Below are 12,483 nucleotides of genomic sequence, written 5' to 3'. Positions count from 1 at the left end.
ATCTGGGGTATAAAATCCGTTGTGGTTCCATATAGTATAGATATATGTGAGATACTTTGTGGTATAAAAATGCACACAAGTCTGTACCTGTTTACATCTACACATAGGTTTTATATCACCAGCTCTACCCCACAGCCTGCACCTGAGGCCTCAGCTGGTGCCTGAGGAAGGCTTGGGCCAAACTGTCCTTCAGATTCCTCTTTTCTCTCCTCCTTCCGAACGTGGAGTGGTTGGATCAGACCTGACTCCAGCCCTCCTGTGCTCATGCTTGGGTGAGGTCACATTCCAAGGCTCTGCTTGGTGGTGATGCTGCGCTGGAGGCTGTGGATGCTCTCACTGCCCTCAGCCTGGGGAGTCAAATGGGCCCTGAAACTGTGACTGAAGAAAGGCCATAACCAAAAACCCCAGACAGCAGTGTCTGCCAGTGAGTTCCTTGGGAAGAACATGCTGGTGGTGTCCCAAGCCCATCAGTCCCTCCCAGCCATGCCTGGTTTACCCCTGGGGCAGACCAGCCCCGCGTGCTCTAGGGAGTTATTACTGGGGACCAAAGAGCTTTCCTTCCCAACACAAGCTTTATTTCCAAGAGGTGCATAGCTTTTGTCAGAGCAGTGAAGTAATCACGTTTGAAAGTGCAGGCCTTGCTCCCTCCCAGTGATGTTACCCCACTCACGTGAGGTTGAGAGCTTCTGTCCCTCCGATCTGTGCTGCTTTGGGTTGGATGTGATAATGTAGTTTGAGAAGAGCTTATTTATCAATGACTCATGGGTACAGGCACAGAGATGTTCTGTGCCAAAAGTGATGCTTCCCTGGGATGGTCCTGACCAAGGAGGGGCAGCAGGAAGGTGAAGCCAACGACTGCCACTGCCTCTGCCAGCTCCTGGTACCAAACAGCAGCAGGAAGCTGCTGCACGCTGACACGGATGGGGGAGCAAGACCTGTGCTCCAAGAGTTCCCTATGGCTTCAGCAAGGCTTCCTTGATATCCCCTTGCAGCCCAGTTGGCAGCTATCCACACACTGATGTCTGTTATGTTTGCCATGCTGTGTAATGTATGCAAAGCGTGAAGGAAACTGCTGCAAGAGTAAAGCGCTTCTTGACCCCCTCTTTAGTCCCTTGCACGTGTGGGTTAACCCGGTGGGGTTTTACCTGGTGAGCGTCACACTGAAGGGGAAAGGAGGAGCAAACCAGCTTCAACCCTTCCCAGGTGAGGGGTGTGGAAAAGCGGGGATGTGCTGGGCTCCCTGCCCGGCTCCAGGCTGCACCATGGAAAGGCAGAGCAGTAACTGGGAGCCAGAGTTCATCAGGGGCTGGGGCCTTGGTGGAATCACTTATTCCCCCCACAATAGACTTGTGCCCTCCCCAAACCCTGCGGGCCCATGGCCCTGTTGATGCTCCGTGTTCCATCTCCACCCCAAGCTCCATCTCCCTCCTTTCCCCGCTGAGGGCTCCCTCAGCACTCCCGGTTTGTGAGAGCCTGGCCCCACACTGCGGCTTTCCCCTGGGGTTTGGGTTTCAGGGGAGGGATTTGGTGGATCAGGTGCCGGATGCTGCCTGAGCCGCAGCAGCCCTTGGTCCTGAGCATCACCGCACCCGGGTGTGGCGGTGAGGCCAGGCTGGGATGCAGGGAGGAGCTGCCCCAGTCCAGGTTTGATGTGCTACAGGGAGCACCCACCTGTGAAGCAGCGGCAGCTCAATGGGGTGCCCCAGAAGTGGCAAAGGGGTTGGTTGTATGAGGAGAGGAGGGGGCCCCCTCCTTGCCCCTCCAGTGGCTCCCCACGGACAGGAGGCTTCACGCTGTGATGTTCCCATTGAGCCCCATTTCCCTGCAGACGCTTCCTGCTGGGCTGAGGGAGCTCCAAGGGAAACACCTGCCCAGGGAAAGCCACTGAAAGCTATTGAAAGTAAGCAGTGATCGTTAATCCAGCTATTAGTGAGTAGTTCAGCTATTAATAATTAGTTCAGCTATTAATAATGAAGCTATTTGAAAAGGAAAACCATCTCTCCAGAAAAGGGGGTTTCTTTTCCATGCTTCGTGTTTAAGGGAGGAAAAGGCAGCTCCTGCCTCATTTGAAAAGCTTTAATTTTGTTACATATTTCTGTAATTTTATATATAGCAATGTATTTTAATATATGTATAGAAAAGATACTTAATTTTAAATGTAGATGTAGATTGATAGATGGATAGATAAATAGGTGATAGATGATAGATGATTGATAGATAGATGATAGATGACAGATGATAGATAATAGATAGATGATAGATTGATAGATGATAGATTCATTTCCTCTCGGAGCAGTGATGGGACCCTCTGGCCCTGCCCCAGCCTCCAGGCCCGTGCCTGCGCTCACCTGCACCTCAGCTGGGGGTTAGTATGGACGTGTGTCAAGAGAGACACAGGAACCGATGTAATGTGAATGCAAACAGGAGCATGGAAGGGGAGCACATGAACCTATACCTGTAAATGTGTAAGCATAAATGTGAACACATGGAACTAGGCACGTACAAATCCATGCATACAGAGATACAGACGTGGTGCATCAACTCAGAACTAAAATAGAAGCTCTTTAATTTTGCCCTGCTCTCCTCCATCTCCTCTCCCTCTCCCCTCTCTTCCATTTCCTTTCCTCTCTACTCCTCTGTTTTCCCCTCTTCTCCCCACTCCTCCCTTCCACTCCCCTTTTCTCCTCTCATCTCCTTTTCTCTTTCCTTTAATTTTTCTGCAATTTTCTTTAATTTCCTTTTTTCTTCTTTCCTTTCCTTTTTATTTTTTTCTTGTTATTTTTCTCTTTTCTTCTCCTTTCCTTTTCCCCTTCCCTTCCATTTTCTTCAATTTTTCTTCCATTTTCTTAATTTTTTCAGCTTTCCTCAGTTTTCTTCAATTTTCAAACCCCACCTCTGCCTGAAGTAAGGCAAGGCTGGACCCCAGGAGCCTGTGCTGTGGCAGTGGGTTCATGGTCCTTTTTATTAAAAGCAGATTTCCAGAGAGAATGAACGAAATACAAAAATACAGAATCGAAAGGTAAATGAACAGCTCCCAGAGGCAGCACCTTGCAGCACCCCAAACAAAATCAACAGCGAGCAGGGACCGTGCTCACCCCCAGTCCCACCAGGAGCTCGTGCTGTGGAAACCCACCCTTGACGAGGAAAGCCATCCGTGAAGTATGGAAGTCACCACTCGTCTCATTTGCCAAACCCACCACCGCTACTCCAAATTCACCAAGTTAGAGCTACGGCCACGCACTCTTAGATTTCACTGTGCTTTTCCCTCTGGGAGCCTCCAGCTGGAGCAAGAGCCGTGAGGAACACACAAGGGCTGTGGTCCTCCGCAGGAAACCACCTTAATGAACACATGACCAACGGGTAGAACTCCTCCAAGCAACACCTCCAGCTGGGCCTCGCAGTGTATTTGCTGTGGACTTCAGTGCTGAAATAAAACGGGTCCCTCTGCCAGCCTCTACCCAGCAGCAGCACAGGGAAAACATCTGTAAGGTGCCACAAAGGAAGGAGCCTTTTAAGACACCCGGCCATGGGTTACGGGGGGAAGGGAATGAGACTTTCAGTCTTTAGCATCTCCCACTCCATCAGCATTGATAGCAAACATTGCTTCAGCCTCGGGAAGACAAGGGGAGTTGTAGATTTTACATATCCTGGTTTCACCTCGGCCTTTCCGCAGATACAGCCTGGGAGGGAGGAGACAAAGCAGGTAAGGATGTGCACTCTGCATCAGGCAAACCATTAAAAGCCTGTGTTAGTACATGGAGAGAGCACGGTGCAAAGCTGCAAGAGCCTCTGGCAACGGTCACGCTTGTGCAGATTAATGAGGGCTCAGTGGCACTCAGCTGTCAAGAAACAAGCTGGGCTGGCCATTGACAGACTGTGCTGAAACCAGGATTTAAAGGTACGTAGGTAGGATCAGAGAATCTTCCCCAATAAAGTGAATGGAAGATGCTCCTCTCTCCTCTCACCTGGTGGTGGAAGCGTGTGCTATGATATTCCCTCCAATAGGCTTTTTGGGATCTGCAGCAAACATGGCAGCTCCATCTACTTGTGCTACCACTTGGTTGGTGATCACAACGGCCACTCCAAACTGCAGGGAGAGAAGCAACACCTGAAATCAACTGATCTGCCAAAGGACAAAAATCAACCCCCAACCCCCCCTACGTGCTGCTGTCCGTACCCACTCTGCTGTGGAAGCAGACCCTGAGTGGGCAGGGCTGGGCCCTGCACTTAGGCCACAACAACCCCCTGCAATGCTCCAGGCTTGGGGAAGAGCAGCTGGAAACTGCTCATGAAAAAGGAGCTGGGGGGGCTCACTGCTGGAGCTGAACGTGAGCAGGTTGTGCCCAGGCAGCCAAGAAGCCCCCAGCATCCTGGCCTGTACCAGAACCAGTGTGGCAGCAGGACCAGGGCAGGGATTGTGCCCCTGTGCTGGGGACTAGGGAGGGTGCACCTCAAATCCTGTGTTCAGTTCTGGGCCCCTCACTACAGGAGAGACCTTGAGGTGCTGGAGCAGGGCCAGAGAAGGGCAATGGAGCTGGTGCAGGGCCTGGAGCCCAAGTGTGATGGGGAAGGGCTGAGGGAGCTGGGGGGTTCAGTGTGGAGAAGAGAAGGCTCAGGGGGGACCTGATGGCTGCCTACAAGTGCCTGAGAGGAGGATGGAGCCAGGAGGGGCTGGGCTCTGCTCCCAAGGAACAAGGGATGGGACAAGAGGAAACGGCCTCAAGCTGCACCAGGGCAGGTTTAGATGGAGCTGAGGAACAATTCCTGCCCCAGAGGGTGCTCAGGCATTGGAACAGGCTGCCCAGGGCAGGGCTGCAGGCACCAGCCCTGCAAGTGTTCACACACTGTGTGGATGATGCCCTCAGTGCCACGGGGCAGTGGTGGCCGTGGCAGTGCTGGGGAACGTTTGGACTGGATGAGCTCGAAGCTCTTTCCCTTTGGTTGATTCCGTGGTTCTTTGCCAGCCGTCTGTAGGACACTGCTAAGCTTCACAAGAGAAAGGAAACCCATCACCCCCGCAGAGGCTGCGGCCGGTTCCCGGTTACCTCATCCGCGAGGCGCAGCAGCATCCGCAGGAAGCGGGCGAGATGCATCTGCCTGGCCGAGAGCTCCCCGCGGCCCGAGTAGTCGGTGCGGTACAGGGCCGTGGCACTGTCCACTATCAGCAGCGCGTACCTGCAGGGGACCAGGACAAGGTTAGAACCATGGGATGGTTTGGGCTGGAAAGGAGCTTAAGATCATCCAGATCCAACCCCCTGCCATGGGCAGGGACACCTCACACTAAACCATGGCACCCAAGGCTCTGCCCAACCTGGCCTTGAACACTGCCAGGGATGGAGCATTCACAACCTCCCTGGGCAACCCATTCCAGTGCCTCAGCACCCTCACAGGAAAGAATTTCCTCCTTAGATCCAATCTAAACTTCCCCTGTTTCAGTTTGAACCCGTTACCCCTTGTCCTGTCACTCCAGTCCCTAATGAAGAGTCCCTCCCCAGCATCCCTATAGCCCCCTTCAGACACTGGAAGCTGCTCTGAGGTCTCCCCGCAGCCTTCTCTTCTCCAGGCTGAACAGCCCCAACTTTCTCAGCCTGTCTTCATACAGGAGGTGCTCCAGCCCCTGAGCATCCTCGTGGCCTCCTCTGGACTTGTTCCAACAGTTCCATGTCCTTTTTATGTTGAGGACACCAGAACTGCACACAATGCTCCAGGTGAGGTCACCAACATTTCCAGGCCTCAGTAACGCCTCTGCTGGAGCCAGTGCCCAGCACGTTGCACGGCTGCAGCCACCACGTGGATGGAAGCTCCTCAGGCTGACAGTGAGCAGAAGGATGATCTTTAACACTGACTCAATCTGTAACACTGAGGTTAATAAATGACTCTGACATTTCACAATCAGGTCATCTACACTTCTCCTGCACTTGGGCATCATCTACAGGTGGCCTTACAGGGGTGATGATGGGCTGGCACAAAACTCACTCCATCCAACTGGGTACCATTACCGTGATTCAGCCATCATAGCAGAGGCCTGGTAGAGCAGCTGGGTCTGGTGGTCTGTGTTAAAGCCCCGAGCGTACGCCACGTTATCCAGGACATCACTGCCTGACAAGCCATACCTGCAGAAAGCAGGACACAGATAAACTCCTTAAGTGGCAGCTTCTTGACTAGGAGTTAGCTAGTGGGTTTACCTAAGGACTGGAATAAAACCTCACATTCCTGGAAGAGCCTTAGAGATAAAAGCAGACACAAAAAATGCCACACAACTTAGAATCATAGAGCAGTCAGGGTTGGAAAGGAGCTTAAGATCATCCAGTTCCAACCCCCCTGCCATGGGCAGGGACACCTCACACTAAACCATGGCACCCAAGGCTCTGTCCAACCTGGCCTTGAACACCACCAGGGATGGAGCATTCACAACCTCCCTGGGCAACCCATTCCAGTGCCTCACCACCCTCACAGGAAAGAATTTCCTCCTTAGATCCAATCTAAACTTCCCCTGTTTCAGTTTGAACCCGAAGTTTGAAGTTTGAACTTGGCGAGGAAAGAGAAGAGAAGGACCAGAAAATGTTGTTAAAGGCTGTTTTCCTGCCTAGGAACAACAGCCAAGTAGAACATCAGACATTAGGCCCCACAGGAGTCTGAAGAATCATCAGGGCAGAAGTAGCTCTTATGCTCAGGTAGAGAGCCCCTACTTCAGGCTTCTGAATCTAACCAGAACCTCTGTGCAGGCAGCAGAATTATTTGGGTAATTAAGTTTTACTTTCCAATTGGTATCAAACCATTCTGAGATAGAGGCTGGAGGAGAAAAAGCAGCTTTTCAACCACCTAATGGATGCTCTCATATGCCCTAGCAAGAACTTTCCAGCTGCTCTTGCAATAACCTGTTTACAAAAGGATCTTTGCTTCAAGGTAATGCTATTGGCAAAATTTAAGGAAAACCTGAGCATTGTGTTTCACTAACAGTAAAACTGAATTTGAAAGAGACACGAATGAGAAGTGAAGACAGCATATTCCAGGGGACAGTGGGACTAGAACTAGAACCTCTGTTGATAAAGCACAGGTAGTGAAGAGGTCCAGCTTGCACGGAGCAGACAACTGGAACACAGGAAAGGGGCTGGAGTTCTGCTCCAGCAGCACTGTGAATGTGAGGAGATGGGCTGATTTTTACACAGTGATCCTTAACAACTAAGCTATTCCATGAGTAAACGTATTCCTTCAACAGCAGCTCACCCCCAGCTGTGGGTACAGACCTTTCAGCCACAGCAAGAAGGCGCTCAGGACGGAAGGTCCCCTCTGTGTCAATGTACATGGCTTTTCCTTCACCACCCCCCCGGTCAATGGGAAGCTGAAGGAAAAGCAAATGGAAGAACGTGAAATCGTGTCAACAAATAAGCCAGTCACTACCTTATGCTCTCAACTGGTATCACGCAATAAGCAACACACCAAGATATTGTAACTGAAGTCACATTTATCTGGGAAAAGTGAGGAGGAAGGTTCCTGTTTCCAGTCTCCAACACCTGCATAAGAGGACAGGCACTTAACTTGGGGCTGGTAGGTTTAGGTACATCAGGGCATCAAATAAATGAGCAAATTAAGCCCAAAGCCTCTAAAATTTATGAAACAGCAACCTCTAGAAAGTAATAAACACTATTCCTTGTTTAAATGAGGATCATATAAAACATTACTCCAAACCGATCTGCTGTTTGAGTCTAGAGCACCTGAATCAAATGAGAGATCAAATGCTTCCCTGTATTTAAGACCTAGAATCATGCTATGAGTCTGATGTGTTAAAAGTTGTTGTCAGAACGCTGAGGAGGGGGGAAAAAAGCAGCTACAGACCATGTAAAACACAGGTTAAAAACATCACAAACTTAACTGCTGCTGAAGCAATCCTAGAAGCAGGATAAGCATAAAGCAAAAGCTCCCAGAAAGCTGCAGGTACAACCAAGGGTGCTGGACACACGTTCTTTGCAGCAATTTATATGCATCACATTTGTACCGGGTGAGAAAAGTGCACAAAATAGAAAGTAACCAAGAGCTGTGTGTGCTGAATACTCGACTGGAATAAAGTGGAGCACTCACCTGACAGGTTACTGCTAGGGTATGACACAGCTGTGTTTTCCCAGTACGAAACTCCCCAAATAGCTCTGTGATGGATCCTGTTTCTACCCCTCCTGAGGGGGAAAGAAGAATTTTTTACAGGTCATATATTTCAAACACAGACCATGTATAAAGTATTACATTTAAAGACTCAGTTCAACACTTACTTTGGTTAAAAGATTCAGGAGTCTAACTGGAAAAAATGGATTTCACCCTGAGGTTTGTTCATGTGCAGATAAGAACTTTAGGTATGTGGAATTGGGAAGACGCTGAAAAAGCTGAAGCAACTTGGTTTGATTTTTGATTACAAGCAGGAACAGGGAGAAGCTGATCCCTGGTTTTGCTTTCTTGAAATAGGTCATAGACCAGAATAAATGAGAAACATCCAAGATGAACAACTCCGGGTACTGCATCGTGATTAAAAGGATTTAAAGGATTTCTGCAGCTTTTAAAACAAAATAATTTGTGATAGAAGAGAATGGTACTTGAGGAGATTTTTAATCCAAACCTTGTGTGTTTTATGGGTTTTTGTGCAAGGATCATATTCATAGGGAAAAAAACCCTAACAGCTAACTGAGGTTAACCAGCAGAGAGAACTAAAGCTCTTACCTTGAAGAAGTTTATCAAGTTCTTTGGAGCCAGTGGTGATCTGGATGATCTCTGACCTTCGCTGGTGGAATTCTGTTGCTGTGGTGAAACCCATGGGGACCAGTTTAGCTGCTTCAGCCTGAAGGAAACCAAACCCAGCAGTGAAAGGAGAGTTCACCCCATTTGTTTCCCCCCTCTAGTAATGAATACTGTAATGTTCTGTTTTGTGGAGAAGCCCCTATATAGTTTCCTGTGTACATTGTATTTCACAGACCAACAGAACTGAAATTCTGCTCAAAGACAAAGCATTAACATCCAGTTGGGTATTTTCTGGGATGCTTCCCTCCTCACCCCCCACACTTTCAGTTCAGTTCTGTCCCTGGGAAACCTGAAACACAGAGGGTGGGCATACAGCCCAGTTAGGAATGCTGTGCTCCTAAACACTGACTGAACATGCACAGCAAGGAAAGAACTGGAGTTCAACACTGTGCTGGGTCAGATTCTGATAAATGAGAACTAGTGTGGCAGGAACTCCATGTTCTGGACTAGAAGATACAAGATCAATAACTCTGGCTTCCCTCTCAGTCCTGGAAGGAAACCCCTTGTCTGAGGGTGAATACCTGTCCAAGGTGCACCATTAACACACTCAAGAGCAGCAGCTGTACTGGGACAGTTCCATAACTTAGAATCCCAGACTGGTTTGGATTGGAAGGGGCCTTAAAGCTCTTCCAGTTCCAGCCATGGGAAGCAATACCTTCCACTAGAGCAGGCTGCTCCAAGCCCCATCCAAGCTGGCCTTGAACACTGCCAGAGATGGAAGTGATGGCGTCCTGTGTTTAAAAGTACTTCCTTTGCTTGAGGCTTATCATAAGCTGCCTTATCATGAGGAATACTGAACTAGAAATGGCAGTCATCTCAGGCACACTCTCCATACCCTCCGTGATTCTCACAGACCTTTCCAGCAGTCCCCCCTCTTTGCTTCCTGAGGCTGGTCTTTGTGTTTTTTGTCTCTTCCCATCAAAAGTCACATCGTACCTCTCATCACCTTTACTGCCCCTCAGTGTATCATTAATGGTGACCTTCCAAAATCACTACACCGCTTTAAGCCAGTAGAAATAAAACTTCTTCACTATCTTGGGTTAAAGCTTTTCCATAATTCCTTACCAAGATTTTGTCAGCTTTGGCTTCACTGATGCCTTTGATGTTTAGTAGCTCCTTCTTTGGTGCATAAGCAACAGCCTCAACTGTGTGAAATCCAGCTTCTTCCAATTTCTTCACATCGTTTGCATTTATGCCACATTGCTAAAGGGAGGGGAGACAAAAAGGACACACTGAGACACAGATTCATTCATCTAACTTCCACTGAATGCCCTCAATTGGCTCCAGCAGGTCTGGATCAAACCCTATTATTACAAGTCAGATTCTGAAGGTTACCTCCCTACTCACTCAATATGCAAAGAATCAAAAAAACAAGAACCTTTTACCAGTGTAACATTTGGATATTGACCATGTAAATGCAGAGAATGGGCAGAAGATTCTATTCTCTGGTTTAACAGATGACAGAAGTGATCAAGACACATCAAGAAAGGGTATGGAGCAAGGCAAAGTAACATAAGGCACAGCTGTTAACATGCTGAGAGACTTGGTTTGGGTTTTTTCTGACAGAACACAAGAATTTAGCCACACAATTTCAGATACAATTGGTGTTTAAGGAAAACGACTAACAGATTCCTTGAGAACTTACTCTGGAGCCAACCCTGACCCACCTCTAGGCGAGCAATGAGCTGGGGCCCAAAGTTCTCTTCCTCTGCTGAAGTATCCGCATTCGCTTCCAAGGGCATCTGCATGGCCATGGCCTGGCGCGCTCAGTCAAGCCCCACTAGGAGAGACCACATCACTTTGAGAAGCAGCAGCACTATCCAAACAAGATACATGTGCAAAGTGCTTCGGAGCATGTTCACAGATCATCCAAAGCAGGAGGTAATGGTTTTGTCCCCTCCCATAACTCTTAGGTTGGGGTATGAGCGGGAATCTCTTGTGTGCTTTCTTAGGTAGTATTAAACATTATTACCAACCCCCCCCAACAACTCTTGTGTTACCTGCTGAGGAATAAGAGCTCCGCAGGACTGAGAATATAACAGAATTCATTTGGTATTAGCAGTATCTCATTTTAGCAGTAAGGGACATGGCCACGTTTGAGGATCACAGAATCCCAGCCTGGTTTGGGTTGGAAGGGACCTCAAAGCTCCTCCAGCTCCAACCCCAACCCCTTCCACTGGAGCAGCTTGCTCCGAGCCCCTGTGTCCAACCTGGCCTTGAGCACTGCCAGGGATGGGGCAGCCACAGCTTCTCTGGGCACCCTGTGCCAGCGCCTCAGCACCCTCCCAGGGAAGAGCTTCTGCCTAAGAGCTCAGCTCAGTCTCCCCTCGGGCAGGTTAAAGCCATTCCCCTTGGCCTGTCCCTACAGGCCCTTGTCCAAAGCGAGCCCCCTCCGCCTGCCCGCAGTGCCAGGCCCCGTCCCGCTGCCGGTCACCCCGCACCCCCGAGACCACCCCCGCGGGCAGCCGGACCGGGCCCCCCTTCCCCCGCCGGCCCTCGCTCCTCCTCCGCCACCTCCCCCCCGTTACTTGCCCCCGTTTCCCCTCAGAACCCCGCGCCGCGCTCCTCAGCCCGCCCAGGCCTCCCTCGCCCGCGGCCCCGCCGGGAAGGGCGGCGGAGGGGAGGGGAGGGGAAGGCCGAGGCGGGAGGGGAGGGGAAGAGGCGGCCGCGGTCGCTCTCACCCGCGGGCCTGGGCCTGGGCCTGGGCCGGTCCCGGAGCAGCTCCGGCCGCTGAGGTCGCAGCCGCCGCCGCCACCGCCGGTTCGGAGGAGCCCGCCACGGCGTCACGTGACGGAGCGCAACACGCAAAGCCCCGCCCCTCCCGGCGGCTCCTTAAAGGGGCCGCAGCGTCCCCGCCAGGGGCACCGCATTGCGTGGGGCCTGGGAGGGTGGAATGGGGGCAACAGCGGGTACAGGGAGGAGGAGGAGGAGGAGGAGGAGGGTTGTTCCCTGGGTGTGATGCTCCTTACGACCATTCTCAACAGAACTTGGTTGCCAAATAATAGAGGTTTTGTAAATACGTTGTATCTGTTAACAGCAACGCAGACAGCTGCTATCAACCAGGCCCTATCGATGGCAGATGTTGTGATCTTAAATCCTAACCCCTATCGATGGCAGATGTTGAGATCTGTAAGTCCTAACCCCTATCAATGACAGATGTTGTGATCTTTAAGTCCTAACCCCTGTCGATGACAGATGTTGTGATCTTTAAGTCCTAACCCCCAAGAGATGTTTAAATAAGCACATCAAAGGCAAATGCAAATTAAACCTAAGCCTGCGACTGCTCCCTTTCTGCCTGATCCCCTTTTTCTCCTGCAAGCACTTGGCTTGGCTTTGTTTCACCTGCTCCTTTGAGTCAATAAATTCCACCAAAACCTCACCTCAGTCTTCAGCGTTATCAGTTCCTTTGGCCTGTGGAGATGCTGAAAGAAGACTAAACCAGAGGGACAGAAAAGCCCAAACGAACTATGCTCATGACATGCTGCTGCAGCACCATCCCCTGGTTACAACGACCTTAGGAAATGGAAAAGTCCAGGTACAATTCCCAAGTTATTTGCAGCTTAAGCACTGTTTTTCTAGTTAAACAAAGCAAATTCTTCTGCAAAAGCCACACCATAGATAAGCCAACACTAGGAAAGGCAATGGAAACAAAACCAAACCCCCCAAACCCAAATCAAACAAAAGCCAAGTTGTATTAAG

General features: G+C 50.2%; 1 protein-coding gene across 1 annotated transcript; it reads right to left on the bottom strand.

Moving 5' to 3' along the window:
* Nucleotides 1–3,347: 3,347 nt before the first annotated feature.
* Nucleotides 3,348–10,639, bottom strand: RAD51 (RAD51 recombinase). Its single transcript, XM_062623301.1, has 9 exons — nucleotides 10,452–10,639; nucleotides 9,850–9,987; nucleotides 8,707–8,824; nucleotides 8,080–8,171; nucleotides 7,248–7,342; nucleotides 6,000–6,113; nucleotides 5,046–5,175; nucleotides 3,966–4,087; nucleotides 3,348–3,680 (listed from the first exon to the last, which is right to left on the bottom strand). Exons 1-9 carry the CDS (start codon nucleotides 10,536–10,538, stop codon nucleotides 3,557–3,559), a joined length of 1,020 nt encoding a protein of 339 aa, XP_062479285.1. The 5' UTR covers nucleotides 10,539–10,639; the 3' UTR covers nucleotides 3,348–3,556.
* Nucleotides 10,640–12,483: the final 1,844 nt, after the last annotated feature.

Source organism: Pezoporus occidentalis, unplaced genomic scaffold (assembly GCF_034315485.1).
Source record: "Pezoporus occidentalis ecotype Australia unplaced genomic scaffold, CSIRO_AGI_Poc_V1 ctg250, whole genome shotgun sequence".
NCBI classification, from domain to species: Eukaryota; Metazoa; Chordata; class Aves; order Psittaciformes; family Psittacidae; genus Pezoporus; species Pezoporus occidentalis.
The sequence above is the reverse complement of the archived record's forward strand: the minus strand, read 5'-3'. Positions and strand labels throughout refer to the sequence as shown.

Coding starts and splice junctions, on each gene's coding strand:
- RAD51 (XM_062623301.1), bottom strand. CDS start 10,538: ATGGCCATGCAGATGCCCTTGGAAGCGAATGCGGATACTTCAGCAGAG. Junction 8,825..9,849: donor CCAAAGCTGACAAAATCTTG/GTAAGGAATTAT, acceptor GGTTTCCTTCAG/GCTGAAGCAGCTAAACTGGT. Junction 6,114..7,247: donor CTTCTTGCTGTGGCTGAAAG/GTCTGTACCCAC, acceptor TGCTTTCTGCAG/GTATGGCTTGTCAGGCAGTG.